This window comes from Anolis carolinensis, chromosome 6 (assembly GCF_035594765.1).
Source record: "Anolis carolinensis isolate JA03-04 chromosome 6, rAnoCar3.1.pri, whole genome shotgun sequence".
Taxonomy (NCBI): Eukaryota; Metazoa; Chordata; class Lepidosauria; order Squamata; family Dactyloidae; genus Anolis; species Anolis carolinensis.
In genome coordinates this window covers 36,073,499-36,095,706 of record NC_085846.1, presented here as the reverse complement: position 1 = coordinate 36,095,706, position 22,208 = coordinate 36,073,499, and the positions used below count along the sequence as shown (strand labels likewise).

At 40.0% G+C, this 22,208-nt stretch overlaps 1 protein-coding gene across 2 annotated transcripts in view; it reads left to right on the top strand.

The window, feature by feature from the left end:
* Positions 1–22,208, top strand: part of znf385c (zinc finger protein 385C) — a 191,277-nt gene that overhangs the window by 74,942 nt on the left and 94,127 nt on the right. For both annotated transcript variants that reach the window (XM_008113257.3, XM_016994542.2), the window contains exon 2: positions 155–412. In XM_008113257.3, coding sequence (XP_008111464.2) covers positions 157–412 — 256 coding nt within the window. In that variant the 5' untranslated portion in view covers positions 155–156. The remainder of the gene's footprint in view (positions 1–154; positions 413–22,208) is intronic.

Genomic DNA, 22,208 nt, shown 5'->3' with positions numbered 1-22,208 from the left:
TCCTACTGTACTAATTGTGGGATTTGTGACCAGATCACCAGCATGAAGGAAAAATAAAGCTACAATTTTGATGTTTGCTGTGATCATTCATTGGACTCATATCGTCAGCAGGTTTCTAGTTCTTACTTTTCTTATTATTTTCATTCTCTCATAGGGATGAAGCGGCCCTTAAGCCCATGCCATTCCCCTACTGCTGGGAGTGGCATCCGTGGAAGCCTCACAGAGAGCCCTGGTATAGGAAGCCTACCAGAGCAGCGCTCAAAAAGAGAGAAGAAGCATCCATCATATACACTCTGCGAGGTGTGTAATATCCAGCTTAATTCAGCTGTCCAGGCTCAGATCCACTACAATGGGAAGTCACACCAGAAGCGCCTCAAGCAGCTCAACAAGGGCAAATCCCAAGCAAGTCAAGGTAAAGTCTAGTCTGTACATAATGCCTCTGAGAAGCTTGATAGAAGTTTTCAAATAGGGCAGATCCTTAAAATGCATAAACAGATATCACAGAGATGTCACCCTCAGCTGTCCATATGTGATTGGTATGACCTCCATATCCTCAGGACTGGTTTTGAAATTTTATCTACCCCATCTGACAAAATATATTCTTTCCAGAAATTGTCTAGGTCTTTTAAGTGATTCTATGGTATGATTCTGTTGGAAATTGGCATAGAGTCACCCTTAAGGACCAAGCAAACACCTAGAGAGGATACCTAGATCCTCCAGCATGACTCTATAGTGAATTCCAGTGTAAGTAGTTCATTTCAATAAGATTTGCTGTTACCCATGGGGCCCTGTTTCCATGGTAAGCTCTTACAATTCTAGTCTTTTATCTTTGCTGCTCCTCATGTCTGGCATGTGTTTCTGAAACTCTGGTCATTAGTATATTGAACCCGTTGATGAAATATATTGAAACTGGATTTTAACTTTTGTGTATTGAATTGTATGTTCTTGTTTTATTATGTTTATTATTTTTATTATTTTCATGTTGTTGTATGGTCAATTGAATGTTTTGCTTTATGTTGGAAACTGCTCTGAGTCCTCCTGGGGAGATTGGGTGGTATATAAATAAAATTTTATTATTATTATAACTGCTCATATAAAAAATTAGACAAAGAGTAAAGAAGGACACTAAACTACATTCCATCTAAAGCAACCTGAAAGACAGTTCTGTAGTGTTTAAATAATGTAAAAAAATAGATTTGCACTTTTAAATTTATTTGACTGGGAGTCAACAGAACTCTGGGCTGAAGCCAGGGACATTGTGAGGAGGGAATGCAAAAAGATGCTATCTGTTGCCATAAAGAAAGAAAAGTGCCACTGAATGACAGATAAACCTCTTCAACAGTTAAGAACAGACAAGAAAAACATATAAGGAGATAGAAATAGAGTCAGAACTCAGCCACTGTTCAGTGACCTGTGCACAGGCACAAAGTTAGAACACTTCCACAAGATCTGAGAAATCAAAGAGAAATTTAACCTAATAATGGGAGTGCTATATGACCAAATAGAGACACAATACATTATCAATAAAAAACAATTAGATAATGGAAGAAATGCACTGAAGAATTATGTAAAGGAGATGAAAGAATGACAAAGTCATTCAAAGAAGAACCATTTGAAGATGAATCCACAATTTTAGAAAGTGAAGTGGAAACTGCCCTCAGAGTACTTGAGAAAAATAAATCATCAGGAGCAGATGGCATACCATGTGTTCAAGCTACAGAAACGGAATCCACTCAAGCTCTAAACCCTATCAATAAAAACAGAAATCAAAACAATGGCTTACATAGTAGAAATGCTGAATATACATTCCAAAAGAATTCCCCAAGGATTACATCAACTACTGGACTATTGCATTAATCTCCTATGCAATAAAATTTATGCTCACAGTTTTTAGAAAAAGACTTTTACCATAAACAGAGTGAGAAATCTCAATGTCCAATCTGGATTCTGAAATGTTAGCAGGATCATATAGCAAACCTACACTGAATATTGGAGTGAACCAAAGAATTCCAGAAATAAGCAAGCTGTACATTATAGATTATAGCAGAGGCTTTGATTATTTTTAAAATAATATGTATTCAAGAAAAACATAAAAGAAAACACCATGCAGACATTTTAGATATCTAAAACTATCAAACTACACACTTCCATACTGTATGCTACAGCTAAAATATAACTAAACAACTATTAAAAAACCAATTGCAAACATCTCATTCTCTGACCCTTATTAGTCTGCACCCTTTAAACAACAATATTATCATACTTCTACTTAAGGCAACTCTCCCCTGATTCATGAATCCCACAGTTAATAAGTGCCTTTAATTATACAAAACACGAAAACTATGGATTACTCTTAAAGCAATGGGTGTGCCAAGATTTTATTGTCCTGATGTGTAGCCTGTACCCAGAAGAACAAGCCATTGTCTACACAGAATATGGAGAAAGAGAATGGCTTCTTATTGGCAATGGGTTCAGGCAGGACTGAATTTAGCACCCTGTTTGTTTAGCTTGTATGCTGAAATCTAATCCATTAAACTGGATTAGATTTGAAGAAAGAAAATTTGAAGAGGGAATACCAGTAATTTAAAGCATGCAAATGACAGTATACTACTAACAGAAAATACCAAAAATATGAGAAAAATGTTAAGGTTTGCCAGCTGAATATTTAGGAAAAAATAATGCCACAATTTATTTACATAACTTTAAGTCAGATAATGAAGAATTGACAAATATTAAAAGGCCTCCATATCTTATTTAGGTCATTAATCAAAATAGAGACTGCAGTCAAAAATCAGAAGAAGATTAGGATTTGCAAGTGCAGTTATGAAGGAACTGGATAAGATCCTCAAGTATAAACCTATACATTTCCCATTTCCATGCACAGTTGTGAAAGCTTGACAGTAAAAAAAGCTGATAGAAAGAAAAGAAACTCATTTGAAATTAGGAGTTGGAAAAAAGATTTCATCACTATAAGCTATCATTCATGGATGAGTATGATTGTCTTCCAAGGGTAGAGTCTTGGCAGTAGGTCTGTGACAGTGAAGACCTATTCTGGATCCACGTGGCCTTTCACAGAGAGGAAAAAAGAGATGCATGGATACTATGGACTACTACAAAAGACCAATGAATTGGTATTAGAGCAAATCAAGCATGAAGTTTTGTGCCGTCGCGCCTGGGGCTATAACTTTTAGCGAAAGAGGCATGGACGTGACATCTTTCCCCAGGGGATTGCTTCTTGCCCTCCTTTAGGGAAACTGGAACTCCCAAGGATCAGACCAAATGGCCTATGTTTGAAGACACAGTCTTCCTTTGGTGCCAAAGAACTGATTTGAAGGCGCTTGAGACTCCTCAACGTCGTCCAGGTTGGCCCTGAACATGAAGCATAAGTCTCAAGGGTAAGAACCTCAGAACTGGTGTTGAGAGGTAACTTAATCAAGAGCTTTTAGAGCCAAGTCTCTCTCTCATGCCCATCTGGTAGAAAGCTTGATGATAGAATGAAAAAAGGAAACACTGTCCTACTCCAGGAAGAGGTGGAGCCAAACAATTGCGCTGAGGAAGCAATATAACTGGTGCAACAACATTGATTGACAGCTATAAATAACCAATCAATCTAACTACATTTACAGGGTAAAGGCAAAATCAGGCATGATACAATTCAAATCTTGCAACTTACAGTTCGACATATAGATGGCGTCACTTGCGCCGTCACAAGTCTTTCTAATAATAATAATAATAACAAAAACAGCAACAACTTTATTTTTGTACCCCGCCTCCATCACCCCGATGGGACTCGGGCAGCCTACATATGGCACTAGGTGCCTAAAACAACGCATAAAATAAACACATTGTACAATACAAAATAGAACCATGAGTATATAAAACAACAATTTGAACTCAGAACAGCACCAAGCGACTAAGCTGAGAGTGTCATATTCTGGACATATCACGAGACGACACCACTCATTAGAAAATACAGTTAAACTTGGTAAAGTAAAAGGCAGTACGAAAATAAGAAGACTGCTTTCCATGTTGATATACTCAATAAAGAAAGCTAAGACCATGCATTTGCAAGACCTGAGTATTGGCCATTAATGGCAGGGAGACTTGGAGGTTTCTCAATCATGATTACCATACGTAAAAATCGAGTTTCTGGCAATTAACAACAGCAAAATACAGCCATCTAATAGCTGTTCCAGTAATCTAGAGAATGGTGGAGAGCAGGAGCCGGAAGCCTAGTCTTAAGTTCCCAAAATCTCTGTTGTATTATTGCCTCTAATGACTAGATGGCATTGGTTTAGAAATATCACCATTGGCCTTGTCAGTAATCTTGGCCAATTTCTCTGAACATGAATTTTAAAGGCAAAACTGAATTGGGGTGGGGGGATGCTTGTCCACAATACCTTATTTTTGCTTGACTGGTATCTTTCTCAGCAGGGGAGGGGGTGATAAAGCAGCTCATTAGAATTGCATGCATTTTGCTGTGTGGTGCAGCAGAGTGAACACAATTTACTGTTTATTCATCTCTGTAAGTTGTAAGCAGCGATTATCACCAGCCTGTGTACAGCTGCAGTGGAGAGTGAAGTAAATGGGTCAGTGGTGCTTCTTTTGAATATATTCCAGGTAGGGCATCCTGGATCATTGTTCTTGTTGATTCAGTACTATCCTCTTGACCATCCCATAATATTCTCAGGTTATACCCATACCATGTAAGCCGCCCTGAGTCCCTTCGGAGAGATGGAGGCGGGGTACACAAATAAATTTATTATTATTGTTATTATTATTATTATTATTATTATTATTATTATTATTTCTGTTCAGCAGTTGTCTCTGTGTGTGATGCATACATTCACATGCAGCTTGGAAGGCTACTTCCAAGAAATGATAAACAGAGCTTAAAATAATTTGTTGAAAGGTTATTTACAATTATGCTTTCATTATTAGAAAAGAGAATTAACTACACTATTCTACAGTTGCTACATAACAACTCATTCCTTCTAAAGAACGTACATTTCCAACCTCTGTGCGTGTGTATGCCTGCCATCTTTTTTCTCCTTTAAATATCTATCATTTCCTTAAGTACATGTAATTTATATAAAGTACTCATGTTGGAAAAGTACATTTGGGAAATACCCAATCCTTTCTTTCAAATTTCTCATCTCTGTCCCATGGTTCTCTATATCTGGATTGATGGGAAGTGAGGCCACTTAATAATGAATTAGATCAGTTCTATACACTTATTTGCTTGGGAAATTTAGATTTATAGTTCATGACGCAATGGAAATAGCTGATGTACAAGGTACATGATACACCATCATTCAGCTGAAGTTATTTTTTATAACTAATTGTTATTCAAAGAAACAAACCTCCAACCAATCAATCAAACAAAGTCATATACAGAAAGACGAATTGCATAAAACAAAAGGACCATACCGGCTTACAAAAATAAAACACTTTTTTCTTAATATAAAACATTAACCTAAAACAACTAACAACCTCAATCCAAAACCATCATCCTAACCACTACAGCCCACACAACCCTACTAAACTCGTAGAATAAAGACTGGTCTAGAAGTCTCACATTCTCTGCTTGTTGGTTTTAATTTTTCAATTGAAATGTCTCTATATGACTACCCTTCTAGTTTTAATAACACTCTTTGAAGTTAGAAAACCAATAACAGAATTTTGTCCCCATCTTTGTTGTAAAAAAGTGATCCATCCCAATATTTCTTGAAATTAGTCAAAGATTTCTCCTTGATCAAGATCATCAGTCTGTCTATCTCAGCTAGTTCACATATCTTCAAAAGCCAATCTTCCTATGTTGAGGTAGCGGAGTCTTTCCGTTTCTTGGCAAAAATTATTCTCATTGCCATAGTCACTGATGTCAGTGGCATCATTATGGTTGCTTGTTAGGTGCCTACATTAAGTCCGGAATCAGTATGAACTGTCTGTCTAGAAAAAAAAATGTGAAGATGATGGGTCACTGATTATTATTTTGTTGGAAATAGCAACTGCCCAAGCCTCTCACTATTTATTAATGTATATATTTTCTAACCGGTATTCTATGTGTATATTGATTTGCCAGTTTGTACCTAGCAAATCACAGTTTGACATGTGATTGTACTGAGCATTTTGAAGCTCAGGTCTCCATTTTGTATTCAGTCTTGCATCAGACCTCAGTGGAAGTGGGTGCATATATGTGTTTGGGCTTCAATGAAAGCAGGTGTATGTTTGCATCAGATCCCAGTGGAGGTGGATGCATGTTGCTGTTTAGAGCAGTGGTTCTCAACCTAGGGTACCCAAATGTTTTTCGCCTACAATTCCCAGAAATCTTAACAGCTGGTAAACCTGCTGGGATTTCTGGGAGTTGCAGGGCAAAACACCTGGAGACCCACAGGTTGAGAAGCTCTGGTTTAGAGACTTCAGTAGAGAAGGTATGGACTTCAGTGAGTACAACTTAAAGACTGTGGGGTGTTGATTAAGAATGATATCCTGTGTACTCAACACAGAGAGAAGCGATATCCTATCTGTAACTGAACTTAAGAAATGTGCCTGTATGGTGTATTAATACAAAGTATTTATGATTAAACAAGATATGTTATTTTTCAAAGATTTTGTTTTTATCTCTGAATGCATATTTTAACTAAAAGGTTTAGATGTACTGTATATCTTTTGGGCAACTTCAGCTGCAAAGAAACAACCATTTTCTGCTAACTAAATGTGTTTTTGTAGTGGCATGTCTTTATCCTCGGCAGTTTAAATACATTGTTCTTCAGTTTAACAACTGAGCTACCTGTGTGCCATTACATTAAGGTCATGCTTTTCTTGACTAGAGGTTTTCAAAAGGTGGTCTCCACATATTCATGGAGATTCACATTTGCCAAAGGGATATGTGCCCATAGACTGGGTGCAGTTATTTTCTGATAGGTTATGCAATATATTTTCTGCACATGAGTCATCATTTCATATTGAGCCACCAAGAAATCTCTTTATGTATATAAATTTGCCGTTATAAATATGTGTATTTCTCTTTGACCACCCTGCAGATTGTTTCAGGTGTTATATAGTTTTCCAGTAGCTGTGCAGAGTCTGGAGGGGGCAGCAGAGTCATACAGACGATCTCCAGGCTCATAAAGTCTAGCATTCCTCCTTTTTAAAGCAGTGTATATGGTTGGTGTTTAAGAGATCACAAGAGTATAGTAGTGTATTTGAATGTGGTCAATGGAGGCAATTGTTTAACCAAAAGGGGGTACTTGTGTGTTCCCTCTTTTTTTTTTTCAGTTCATAGTCACAGAAAGAAACCAAATATGTTCTTTATAGGAATATTTCCTATACACCTTTTTGCGTAATATAAAGTCACAATAGAAGCTGTGTCAAACTTTATGAAGTAAGAACATATTTATCGTTTCAAGCTGAAAATGCTTTATTTGGAGGAGGAAAGCTAACAACAAGGAGATAGTGCATGGTTGGCTTGTATTTCTCTAGTATTGTTTACAGTTGCTATTTGCCTTCAATTGCCATCCATCACACACTTTTAGGAAGAATCCAGATGACATCATTGTCCTTTCCTTTCTCAGATCCAACTGCAGAGCCAGTCTGACAATGCAGACCGGTTACTGCAGTATTTCAGAGCTGGTGTACATTTAATTAGAGCCTCTTTTCAGGTGAAACAATCAACCCCCAAGTGGCTGCTAGAATAGAAAGGTTTTTACATGCCAACGAAAAGACAGTAAGGAGGAAGCCAACCTAGCCTCCTTAGGAAAGGAGTTCCAAAATCTTGAGGTGCATCTACACTGCATAATTAATATAGTTTGCTGACACTTTTACTGCCATGTCTCAATGCTATGAAATTATAGGAGTTGCAGTTTTACAAGGTGTGTAGCCTTCTCTCCAAAATAGCGCTGGTGCCTCACCAAACTATAACTCCATAACATCGAGTCATAGTGGTTAAAGTGATGTCAAACTTCATTTGTTCTATAGTCAGAGAATGTCCCGTCCCATGTTCCATCAAGCATGCCTATGACTCAAAAGGCTTAGAGTTTGGGCTGTCTCATATGGGGAGATACAGTCTGCCAGAATGCCTAGACCCATACATATAGGGCTTTAGAGATGGTAATGAGTTCTTCTAACCCTGCATTGTCCGTTTGTCAACAGATAGAGCCATGAACTTTTTTTATTATCAAGAAATTACATTTATTTCCTACCTTTCATATAGTGAGTTCAGAAGAACATATACAATCAGTTTCAACTTATCTGCACAAAGAGAGGTGGGCAGGCTGAGAAAGAGCGATTGGCCCAGCATCACTCCATGAGTTTCATGGCTTCCTGGAGATTAGAATTTGGATCTCTCAAATCCCACTCTAGTGCTGTAATCAGCACTACACACACTCATTATCCTGCTTGATTGTTTGTATGTGTTCTGGCCTGCCTTGTTTCGTAGACTACACCTTTACTTTTCCTAATTGGTTCTTCTATGACTTGCCAGTAGAGGTGTGGCTGAGGCTGTGGGGTGCTAGAATCTAATCCAATTGTTACGGCTCTTTTATCTCTTAGTGTCGCTTTCCTCTGTCCTCTCTCCCTCCCCGTTCCATGGCCCCAAAAAGTCAGCAAGCATCCACAGCCTCCGCAGCATGTTTCCCAAGCAGGCTTGCCTTCGGCCTTGTCAGTTTGTATTGAATCAAGTCAACATGGTAACATTTGGAACGGGAAGGATGCTCTCCTTAGGGCTTGTCTACACTGCAGCCCATTGCAAGGCCTGGACCACCTTTTTTCCATTTGACCATCTGCTTTAAAAATGCTACTGAATTAAGCAGGCCCTTTATCTATGCAGCATTGGGTTATCCCTGCATGACTCTGCTCCCCACCTCTCACGATGGTACTAGATGTTAACAGAAATCATGCCGCCACAACGGAAAGCAACATTCTTGCCCTTCCTACTGCCCTTTGCACCCAATTGTGGTGAGGTCTAGAAAATCCAAACATGACAGCATTACACTGCAAGTTTCTTCCCTCTGTGGCACTTCATCAGATGCTTGTATCGAGCCGCAAGTGTTCCTCTGGAAATGCCATGCTTTTATAGTTTAATTTACCTTAGTTTAATTTGGCAGTACGATAGAAGAAAGAAAAGAGGGTTATAGGGCTTCAACTCTCAAACAATTTCATCATGTCTGTAATATCTAGGAAGTAACATGTTACAAAGAATTGTTATTTTATTTTGAAAACAAGTGCCAGCATTATTACACTTAAATGTTTTAATGAAAATGACACAAAAGGTGGAGGGGAGAATGTATAACAACCTTTAACAACAGGTGAGATGTAGATAAAAGGTAACCGTTTTCCCCTGACATTAAGTCTAGTCGTGTCCGACTCTGGTGATTGGTGCTCATCTCCATATCTAAGCCGATGAGCCGGCGTTGTTCGTAGATGCCTCCAAGGTCATGTGGCCGGCATGATTGCATGGAGCTCCGTTACCTTCCCACCAGAGCAGTACTTATTGATCTACTCACATTTGCATGTTTTCAAACTGCTAGGTTAGCAGAAGCTGGGGCTAACAGTGGGAGCTCACCCACTCTCAGGATTTGAACTGCCAACCTTTCAGCCATCATGTTAAGCAGCTCATCAGTTTAACCCGCTGCGCCACCAAGAGCTCCAAGCAATGGAGCATCTCCAGGCAAGATGTACTTGTTATTAAAGAAACATTGCTTTGGATTTGGGAGGTCATATTTAGGGGATTCGAGAAGTAAATTAGCAATATAGTACAACTCTCATAGCCACTGATAATACATTCTTGTACTTTGTGTGGATACATGAAGAGCAAAACATATTGAAATAAAGGGCCTCTGATCCAAGAATACCATGGAGATGAGCTAGAGGACCTGGTATAGCTTTTGTTGGATGTGAATAAATTAAAGTGCAAATACCTGTCCTGCAAATATGGTGGTCAAACAGCACTATGGCAGTTATGTGTTATGTCACTCATAATTCAAACTGAATGGGCAACAGTGGTGTGTTGCTTTATAAAGTAATTCTTACAAACCTTGCAGTTTCCAACCAAATTAAAAGTCCCCAAACATGAAATGTAGGGACACAAAGCTCCTACTAAGCAGCTGCTCTGACCTGCATCTGCCCCCCATTAACATCTAGTAAAATAATTTTCTCTTATTTGACATATCTTGTTTAGTACTTCCCTACCATTCTCTGCTTCATTGGCTGGAGCTGCCAAGAGGTCATGGAAATTAAGTGAGATCGGGGTCATCCTGAGACGGTTTTCTTTCTGAGGATGGAACAGCAAATGGTACCTCCTCCTCAAGCCATGGTGCCTCCTTCTCAAGCACCCAAAGCCAGTAAAGTGATTTTGGTGCATGAGCTTTGAACCTTTAAAGTGCCTTTCCCATTATGTTCCAGGAGAAAAAAATACTAATGAACAATTTCAAGGGCTTCCAGAATCAGCCACCTCATTCTGCCAAATGGTATAGAAATGACTGAAAGGTTATCATCTTGTTCTTTTTGGTGTCATTATTTGGGGTAAACAAGTCAACAGTAGATTGTACACAGCCATATTTATTTTTTCTCAAAGTGTCTTGAAGATTTCCTTTGATGGTTCCTCCAGATTGGTCTGAATTTGAATTATGATACAGTCACTTAAGTTTTGCTCCTTTCTTTTGTTCTTAGTCTGTTACATCTGCAACATAGCAATTTTTGCACTAATAATAATAATAATAACAAAGAAAAAACATGGCTGTGGCTCACAAATGGAACTTTGAAAAAGGAGACGAAGGGCCTGATTCTGGCAGCCCAAGAACAAGCCATTAAAACCAATGCCATCAAAACCAAAATTGAAAAGTCGACGACAGATCCCAAATGTAGACTCTGCAAGGAAGCAGATGAAACAATAGATCACATCCTCAGCTGCTGCAGAAAGATTGCACAGACAGACTACAAGCAGAGGCATAACACCGTTGCTCAGATGATTCATTGGAACTTGTGCCACAAATACCATCTGCCTGCAACAAAGAACTGGTGGGATCACAAGCCGGAAAAAGTTACAGAGAATGAACATGTCAAGCTACTCTGGGACTTCCGAATCAGACAGACAGAGTGTTGGAGCACAATACTCCTGACCTCATGATCGTGTTAAAAAATGAAGTATGGTCGATGTTGCAATCTCAGGTGACAGCAGGATTAAAGAGAAACAACTAGAAAAGCTGGCATGATATGAGGATTTAAAGATCAAATTGCAAAGACTGTGGCACAAGCCAGTCAAGGTGGTCCCAGTGGTGATCGGCACACTGGGTGCAGTGCCTAAAGACCTTGGCCTGCACTTGAACACAATCGGCGCTGACAAAATTACCATCTGCCAGCTGCAGAAGGCCACCTTACTGGGATCTGCACGCATTATTCGCCGATACATCACACAACCCTAGACACTTGGTAAGTGTCCGGTGTGTGATCCAGTACAATAGCCAGCAGAGTGTTTGCTGTGGACTCATCTTGTGTTTTTAATAATAATAATAATAATAATAATGATGATGATGATGATGATGATGATGATGATGATGATGATGATGGCATAGCTGAGACAGTCCAATTATTTGAAAGGCACATTTTATTCTTTCTGAATTGTTTAAAAAGAAATTAAAAAGTCATCCATAAAGAGCTGTGGCTGAAGAAAAAACCTAAAGAGGAAAAGGGATGCATCCCAGATTTTTAATTTAACAAATACTCTAAAATGGGAATAATATGTTGCAGCTGGTGCCAAGAATTACCAGGAAAATAGTGAGAGAAATACTATTTTGATTTTTGTAATCCCAAAACCACAGCAACAAATGTCTCAACCTCCAAATGGTACTTTGCAGGAGGAAAATGCCTTGATCTGCCTTACTCCTTTCCCTCTAATCTTTTTATTCACATCCCTAGCATCATAGGAATTCAGTCTATGATTCTGCTGATTTCCTGCTATTTCTCTGGAGTTTGGGGGTGGTCAAGCAATGCCGTTTTGCGTTGTGACAGAGTTTTTGGCAGGAACAGTGGAGGGTACAGCTGGCCTGTAAGAGAGGCTGGGCAGGGGGCTCATTTGCTAGAGATGGTTGAGTGAATCCATGATTATAATGCCAGCTGACAGGGTTGTTAGACGAATAAACGGGATTTTAAAAATAAAAATAAAACATGCAAAACAGAACAAGGACCACCATGTTTCTGTCCCTAAGTGAAGAGGCAAAATTGAGATGGTGTAAAAATGAAAAAATTTAGTAAGCTTTGAGGTTGGAGTGGCTTCTTCTGTTGGTGAACTTACATTGTCCTGTGGGATGTGATATTACTGTAGGAGACATGGTATTTGACAGTAATGGTTTAAGTGACTTAAAAAACACTACACCATACCTTGCATTGGGCCAGGCTAGTTCAAGATATGTTAGATGATGATGATGATGATGATGATGATGATGATGATGATGATGATGGGTAGGAACTAATATGACTGCAACTCCTTCTCCCTTCTTTTCAAGTGAATATCAAACTGAGTGTTTTCTTCCACAGACCCTTAATTCTCAACATTTGGGGCAGGTAGCTATCCATTGCACACAAAACTACATTTTACGTTAATTTCTCCAGTAAACACAACATTTTCATAAAAGCCGTAAACATCACAACACATTATTCTTCCCGCCATCCTTAACAGCTTTCCATATGCCCTTGTTACTTTTTGATTTTGATGCCCAGACATCCATCTATGACACATATGGGGCAGAGTTGGCAAATGTTACTTTTTTGGTCTACAACTCCCAGAAACTCTCGTACTGGTTTGGGACAATCCTAGTATGCTGAGTGATGCGAGTACCATGACATCAATATAGTGAAAGTTTGGAGAAGTGTGACTGGATCTGGAGGTGCTTTTGAGAGCAGAACAAGAGGATGAAATAAATATGGATGTCCTAGTAAAACTAATGGCATCATTCCCTCACAAAGCTTCTGGGGTGGCCAATTTGAAGCCCTCTTTGTACCCGTTGAATCTCCCAGATGTTGTGCTTCTGAATCACCTCCCAAAGTAAATGATGATATGGCAACGGCCACCCCAGACATCAGAGCTTCCAAATGTTTTCATGAAAAACACTCCTTCTGTTTTCAATTCAACCCTAAAAAGAGTGAACTCCAAACCATACATAGAATGAAGGCTAGAGTCTTCCCCACTTCTTCCATAGATCTTTTGTTTTTCTTGAATGCTTTTCAAATAGCTTTTTGATTGCTCTTGGTGTTTTGCTTGTTTACATGTGATGCACCAATGCAAATATGTGTTTCAAAAATTAAACAAAATTGCCTGTGTGCCTTATGAGACTCATACAAGATTTAAAAGCCTACTAAGTAAACCAGCCAACTCAGTCACTTCTAGAAGGAATCCTCAAATATTCCAAGTTTCCAAATATCCATTTAACTTGCTGTGCAAGCCCCATTTTGACCTTGTTACCAACCATCCTCTCCTCCTCATCCAGCATATATATTTAGAGAAATAAGAGAATGTTGCAATCAACACAGGAGCCATATCTGCACTTGTGTGTGCAGCAAGTTTATTTGTACATGGATAGGCTTTCATACATTTCACTCAGTACAAGTTCACTGTACCCAGGTTACTTATCTGTACTCTTGTACAGGAAATATTATTATACCATTACGTATATGTAGTAGAAAGTACATGTGTTCCACAGGGACTTCTAGTTATACATTTGAGATGTTCACATATTACACTATATGGTGTTTATACTATTTGTTAGGCTTGGGCCTGGATCAGTTTGACCGAAAGTAATTTGTAATATTTGGTGGTCTGTTTTGTGTAATCCCCTGAAAACAGAATGGGGAGGCAGGAACCGAAAAGCTGGGCAAAACGGGTCAAGGGAGCTGGATTTATCGGCTACTGGAGAGGATGGAGTTAAGTCTGCATTATACTTGAGGTAGGGCTCTGCTGTGGGGCTCCTAGAGAAGAACCTGTGGTGTCTTTCGTATCTCCTGGCAGCAGAAAAGTGCTCTAGGCTCCTCTTCCAGAGAGGGCCCTGCTGGGAACTCACTTTCCCAGAAGCACCTGCATGAGGCGGGCTTTGAAAAGTGTGTTCTTCTCAAAGCATGATGGGAGTTCAAGTTTCTCTCTCTCTCTCTGTTTCTCAGCCAATAAAAGGCCTGGTAGTGTCCATGCTCTTATTGGCTGAGAATGGGCACAACCGGTGACTACAATTCCCAGAACCCTGTCTTGCGGTTTGTCTTATTTTATAAAATGTTATGGTAAAAACTTATAATTCTAAAAAATCAGTAGATTGGTGAATTGATCTGAAACTTGGCAGGCCTTCAGTTGTAAATAAGGTTTAAAACCGAGATAGGTTTCATCCAGATAGGTCTTAAAATAACTGAGGATTGAGCCTTTAAAGTTTCCCGTTGTAGCCAATGGGCCGAATTTTTGCCTAATGAAAACGGCAACACTCCTCCCGATTCGAGTAACTTCCCGGTAAACAGAAAGAGTGGTTAGCTGAAAATGGACCCCTAAACACATGCCTTTTGGCCAAATTGCACAAGTTTAATATATGTACACATCTTCAAATGTTTGTGGGAATCTCTCTAGTGAGACCGTTTTTCTTGATATTGTTCATACCACTAAACAAGTTAGAAGCAATTCAGTTTTTCTCTCAAGCCCTCAGGTTACACACACGCATTGGCTTGAAAGAAATGTAGACTATTCTGTCACTTCTGGAGATTCCCACAAGATAGGATGTCGCATTGATCTCTCCATCTGTTTCTTATTTTGTTCAAACCTCGTTACAAAGAACATAAATCCATGCTGCTGTCCCAGTTCCTTTATGTATCTTATTTAGAAAACTCAAAGAAGAGACAGAGTCTTGTTCAACTTGCATGGAAGCAAAGAGAGAGTGAGAAACCTCATGAATTTCTCCTTCTACCTTCTATAAAACATGATTCAGGACAAGACTCCCCCTTGTTTTCTTCTGACAAGGTGAGAGGAGATAAGAGAGCTTGGTAAAACTCCTCTTTTGGACTAAAACTTGCAGACCCCCTGCCTGAAGCCAGAATGATCCGTCCCCATGAATATGGCTCCATAGTATTCTCCTTATATTTGACCATCCCAAAGTGTTGTATTGGAATTTTTCTATCAAGTCCTTTAAGATGAGAAAAAAATCTTCAACAATCCCAGGTGTAGCTTCTCTACAAATCAATTTTATTTTAGAGCTTCATATGATGTTTTCTTCATTCTGAAAAAATAGACATTTCCAAGGAGTTTTCATTCATATTCCCCAGGTTAGTTTAAATCAACCCAATATTTTCCAAAATAAAATGTATGCAAACATAGCTTTTGTACAGTATTATCTTGAAACTAGCTAATATGACAGCCATTGTTTCAAGGATGTAGGTTCAACTGAGATGAAGCAAGGGAAAGAGAAATCTTTGCAGCAAAACAAAATGATCCTAATGGTTAACTAGTCTAAAACTGCTAAAGATGTTTAGCATTTTGACTCTAACTGCCAAATAATAATAAAGAAAGCTCAGTGGAAATCAGTTTCTGAAATGCTGACAGGCTCTGCAAGTGACAACTGAATGGCTCTATGTGAAAACTAATAATTGGGAAGGGGAAAAGAAAGGGCACAAGGGGAAAGGGGAGTAACGAAAACCTAAAACATTTCCAGGAAATTTGGATGCAAGCCTGGAAACAGGGCCGGTTGAACATATGAGGCTGCTGAAGCGGCGGCCTCGGGCGCTGGCCGCTAGGGGAGAGATCGCCCAGGGCGACCTGCGGCCACGTCCAGGAAGGGAGAATTGGGCGATCTCTGCTGTGTGCACGCACACAGCAGAGATCGCCCAATTCGCCCTTAGTTCCCGGACGCGGCCGCAGATCGCCCTGGCGACCTGCGGCCGTGTCCAGGAAGGGAGAATTGGGCGATCTCTGCTGCGTGCACACAGCAGAGATCGCCCAATTCTCCCTTACTTCCTGGACGTTGCGATCTCTGCTCTGGATACATCACAACCTCAACAAGACAAAAAAGCTAATCATTGAAGCTGCAACATTCACACTTGCCCCCAACAGACAAGAGTTCTTTCTCCCTCCCTGGACCTTCCACAGATATATAAATCCCACTTGCTTAGTTTCCAATATAACTCACAATCTTTGAGGAGGCAAGTGGACAATATCAGCAGAAAGGAGGAAACCATGAAAATGAACAAAATCTGGCAAACAGCATTTTAAAACTCTAAAATCAGGACAGTAAATAAAGAAACACACTCTGAAAATGGGAATTCCAGACATGAAACAATCAGGTAACACCTCCCAACAAAGGATTCCCACAGGTAGGAATCAGCCAGACCTTGAAGCTGCAAGGCTTTTCACTGCTAATCAAGGTGATTAATTGCAACATTCACACTTTCCTCCAACAGACAAGAATTCTTTCTCCCACCCTGGACCTTCCACAGATATATAAACCTCTCTTGCTTAGTTTCCAACAGACCTCACAACCTCAGAGGATGCCTGCCATAGATGTGGGCGAAACGTCAGGAGAGAATACTTCTGGAACATGGCCACACAGCCCGAAAGACATACAACAACCCTAAAGGATAAATGTTTTCCTCCTGACATTAAGTCCAGTCATGTCTGATTCTGGGGTTTGGTGCTCATCTCCATTTCTAAGCCAAAGAGCCAGCGTTATCTGTAGACTCCTCCAAGGTCATGTGGGATGACTGCATGGAGCGACGTTACCTTCCCGCTGGAGCAGTACCTATTGATGCACTCACATTTGCATGCTTTTGAACTTCTGGGTTGGCAGAAGCTGGGGCTAACAGTGAGGGCTCAATCTGGTCCCCCAATTCAAACCTGCTGTGGCCTTTCGGTCCAGAATTTCAGCAGCTCAGCGCTTTCACACGCTGTGCCATCAGGGGATATTATTTCCTAAAGGTTGTGAATATACAATATTTCTGATTGGTTTTTTTTTTGTCTGTTAGAGGCAAGTATGAATGCTGCAATTAGGAAAAATGATAAGGATGTAAAGGCCTTGCAGCTTTAAAGCCTGGCTGTTTCCTCCCTGAGTGAATTTTTTGTTGGGAGGTGTTAGCTGGCCCTGATTGTTTCCTGTATGGAATTCCCCTGTTTTCAGAATGGTGTTCTATGCAATATGTTATGTGCTTCTGCCGTCTGTGGCCGTGAGAAAACAGATGATTTACCAGACTTTGATGATGGGAATACTTTGTTGGGAGGTGTTAGCTGGCCCTCTCACGATATATTGAAAACATTGACTACAAAAATGCGTTGGATAATCCAGAACATTGGATAAGCGAGTGTTGGATAAGTGAGACTCCACTGTAATTACTACATAGCATTACTATGCATGGGACTATTTTTTCTGTCAAATTTGTTGTCCAACATGATGTTTTGGTGCTTAATTTGTAAAATCATAACCTATTTTGATGTTCAATAGGCTTTTTCTTAATCTCTCCTTATTATCCAACATATTTGCTTATCCAACGTTCTGCCGGCCTACTTATGTTGGATAAGTGAAACTCTACTGTACATGTTTAATGTTTAATCCCTTGTTTTGGGAGTTGTAGTTGGTGACTGAATGTTTTGTTAATTAATTAATTGAGTAGGGAGTTGTAGTTGCTGGGATTTATAGTTTTAATAATTATATATTATATATACTAGTTGTGCCCGACCACGCTTTGTTGTGGCGAAGTATGGTGGTATGGGAAATAAAGTATTGAGGAACTGGTGGTAGTTAAGGTAAAGGGTAAACATGTTGTCGAAGGCTTTCATGGCCGGGATCACAGGGTTGTTGTATGTCTTTTGGGCTGTGTGGCCATGTTCCAGAAGTATTCTCTCCTGACGTTTCGCCCACATCTATGGCAGGCATCCTCAGAGGTTGTGAGGTATGGATACCTCACAACCTCTGAGGATGCCTGCCATAGATGTGGGCGATACCTCACAACCTCTGAGGATGCCTGCCATAGATGTGGGCGAAACGTCAGGAGAGAATACTTCTGGAACATGGCCACACAGCCCGAAAGACATACAACAACGCTAAAGGGTAAATGTTTTTCCCCTGACATTAAGTCCAGTCATGTCTGATTCTGGGGTTTGGTGCTCATCTCCATTTCTAAGCCAAAGAGCCAGCGTTGTCCGTAGACTCCTCCAAGGTCATGTGGGATGACTGCATGGAGCAGCGTTACCTTCCCGCTGGAGCAGTACCTATTGATGCACTCACATTTGCATGTTTTTGAACTTCTGGGTTGGCAGAAGCTGGGGCTAACAGTGAGGGCTCACTCTGGTCCCCCAATTCAAACCTGCTGCGGCCTTTCGGTCCAGAATTTCAGCAGCTCAGCGCTTTCACATGCTGTGCCATCAGGGGATATTATTTCTTAAAGGTTGTGAATATACAATATTTCTGATTGTTTTTTTTTGTCTGTTAGAGGCAAGTATGAATGCTGCAATTAGGAAAAATGATAAGGATGTAATGGCTTTGCAGATTTACAGCCAGGCTGTTTCCTCTCTGAGTGAATTTTTTGTTGGGAGGTGTTAGCTGGCCCTGATTGTTTCCTGTCTGGAATTCCCCTGTTTTCAGAGTGGTGTTCTTTGCGATATACCATCTGTGGCCGTGAGAAAACAGATGATTTACCAGACTTTGATGATGGGAATACTTTGTTGGGAGGTGTTAGCTGGCCCTGATTGATTCATGACTGGATTTCCCCTGCTTTGCTGCACCCATTACAATGGTCCACGCTGGCGTGGCACTTCTGAAGGACAAGAGTTCACTTCCTGAGAAAGGAAGTGTCTATTCTCCTAGGGCTGCGTTCTGCCAAACAAAACTGATCTGAAGCTAGTCCGAAGTCTGAAAAATCTTCTGAAGAGATATCATTACCAGGAAACCTTTGTGTAGTACTTGTAGACTAGAAATAACAAAAAAATTAAAATTGTTGCAAAGTTTATTAAAATATTTATTTATTAAAATGCAAGATTGGTGTTAATTCTATGTAATGTTACTATATGAACATAATGTTGTTAATAAACTTCTGGTTGTAAGGTAAACTCTTTTATCCATTCTATTCACCTCTACCTTCTACCTTTTATTTCTTGGTGATTGGGGTTTTTGGGGGGGGGGGGGGGGCACCAAAATCCTGTTTCGCTTACACTTGAAAATTTCCTTGGGCCGGCCCTGCCTGGAAATATGCCTTAAATCATAACAAAAAGAACTAGAAGCTCTCAATACTTCCAGAGGAGTTTGCACAAAACCATGTACTTCTTCCCACTAAATAATTCCTGCACAATGCTTTGGCATTTCAAATACCAGGGGGAAATGGTGCAAAATTGTCACTGGTTTATTATTCTTCTCAGTGGAGTTCCCCAACTGTCGGGAAACCCATTATTCACCTTGGGAATTAATAATTACAAAAATCCTTTCCATTGCTAGAAGCTTCAGAGGCTTCCTGGAAGAGTAGACAGAGCATTAGAATTTGGGAGGAGGGAGATCCCTTTTCTTATAATGATTCAGATTTCAGTTTGGCCCCAGATCATAACAGCTCTGTGTCAAATGGTAGTGCTGAATATAGAGCCAGAATGTCTGTATTTTTAAAATAAGCCCGTAGAGGTTACTGTCGTGCGCAGCTTGTTCACATGTCTGTATGGAATTCCGGATTGCTTGTGGCCATGAGGCGAGTTATTAAAGGAAAGTCTGTTTCAGTGTCTCCCTCTTTATTAATTTCAAATTATGGAAGAGCTTATATTTCAAAGCAATTGCAAAAAGATAAAAAAAATCAAAGTAACACATTACAGTATTTTAAAATCAAATTTAAATATGTCAGACTTTATTCTAGCATTATCTGTCCCAATGATTTCAGTTTATTATGAAAAGCAGGCTTCATTTAGACCAAAAGGCTATAAATGTTGCTGTCTGCTACCATGTTTGATGTTAGCTTCTCTGTAAATAGTCCACCTGAAAGAAAATATTGGAAATTATTTGGGCCCATTATCATCATCATTATTATTATTATTTTGAAAATGTTCTGACATTTTAGAAATGCTTTTAACCTTGAAAGGGTTCTGAAATGCCATCAAACTATGCTATGGATGATGGAGATGATGTGAACAGCCTCTGAAACTTGGTGAAGGGCAAACGCCGTGGGAAGCAGCCGATCCATTCAACTGCAAGCAGATCTCTCCAGAAATAACTGTATGGTGGAGTTGATTCGCATAGAATTTCTGCAGGGAGAAGAGAGACCCTTATGCATGTTGGCAGAACTTTTGTGGGGTGGAAGTGGGTGCTGGATGGATGAATGATAGTTTGGAAGGAATTACAAATAACTAGTGGTACCATATACCAATACATATGATATAGCGAAGTAATGTTACAATTTTAAGTTCGCATAGCATCACTCCTTCAGAAGTGTAACTTTTAGTTAATGTTATAAATACACCTCACTAAAAGGTAGAGGAGGAACATCATATAGTTTAAGCATTGACTTGTACTTGTGAATGGGATGGGGAGTATGTTTTGGATTACACTCCAGTGGATTCTAACATTCCAGCATTGTTTTCTGAAAGGAACTAAATTTAACTTGGTTTCTTTGACTTAACTTGAACTTCTAAAAGAGTGACTGGAAAGCAATGGTTTTAATTACTTTTGAAATTCAACTGTAATTTGCAACTGTAATTAGTTACCTTTTAAAATAACTTTCCAAAACCATGTGGCGGGCTGAATCAGAATAACAATAGGTGATTCCATGTAAAAACGCTTACTTTTGGTGTACTGCAGTTTTCTTTGTGCACTAATTCCTTTGTGCCATTAAGGAGCTGATAAGGGTATGTCATTTTTTTTGTAATTACAAAACATAAGAATAGTTTGCTGACTAAGGATAGAAAACCATCAAATCATGAACCCTAGGGCCTGACATAGTTTTCCATTGTCCCCTGTTATTTGTCCTTGCAATTTGGTAATTTGATAGTCACTGATAGTTTTTTTAATTGTGTCAGAAGCTTGAAAACATACTGCAAGTCACTTCTGGTGTGAGAGAATTGGCCGTCTGCAGAGACATTGCCCAGGGGAGGCCCAGATGTGTTACCATCCTGCTGGGTGGCTTCTCTCATGTCCATGCAAGCTAGAGCTAGCAGATGGGAGCTCACCCCATCATGCAGATACGAACTGGCAACCTTCAGGTCAGCAGTTCAGCCAGCACAAAAGTTTAACCCATTGGTTTTCAACCTGGGGTCCCCAGATGTTTTTGGCCTACAACTCCTAGAAATCCCAGTCAGTTTACCAGCTGTTAGGATATCTGGGAGTTGAAGGCCAAAAACATCTGGAGACCCCAGGTTGAGAAACACTAAGTTAACCCACTGAGCCACCACAATCATTTCCAAACTTGATAAGAGTCAGCACCTTGGATAGCTCACTTAGAGTCTGGAATTAACCCAAGAACCCATACCGTCCCCGGCTTGGAAACCACCTATTACCCACAGTTTTACTGTGGCAGCTCAGAGCTACACAAGAAATTATATGATCTTACTGAGTTCCTGATACATCCTTCCCCATTTCCAAGAAAGAGCCCTTCTAGAGAGAACAAATCTAGCCACACACACTCACATGGCCAATACTGCGGAGATAAACCTCTTATCCTCTAAGGCCTACTCACACTTCAAAACTACTTTAAATGCAATGGCAACATCCTATAAAATCTTGGGATTTACAATTTAGGGAGGGGTGTTTGAATCCTCACCTAGAGATCTCGAGTGCCTCACCATACTAAATATCCCAGAATTCCATAGGATATAGTCACAGCGGGTAATACAATACAATAATTGTGCAATATGAATGGGTCTCTGATAAATCCCCAAATCAGTTATTTGAGAGCTCTTAGTCCAGTTAGCAAATGGGTATTAATTCCCCATTCCAGACCAATACTTCAGACTGTTTAAAAGAATACACAATTGGTATGATAAATTCAGGGGCCCTTGGTGGCACAGTGTGTTAAAGCGCTGAGCTGCTGAACTTGCGGACCAAAAGGTCCCAGGTTCAAATCCCGGGAGCGGAGTGAGTGCCCGCTGTTAGCTCTAGCTTCTGCCAACCTAGCAGTTCGAAAACTTGCAAATGTGAGTAGATCAATAGGTACCGTTCCGGCGGGAAGGTAACAGCGCTCCATGCGGTCATGCCGGCCACATGACCTTGGAGGTGTCTACAGACAACGCCGGC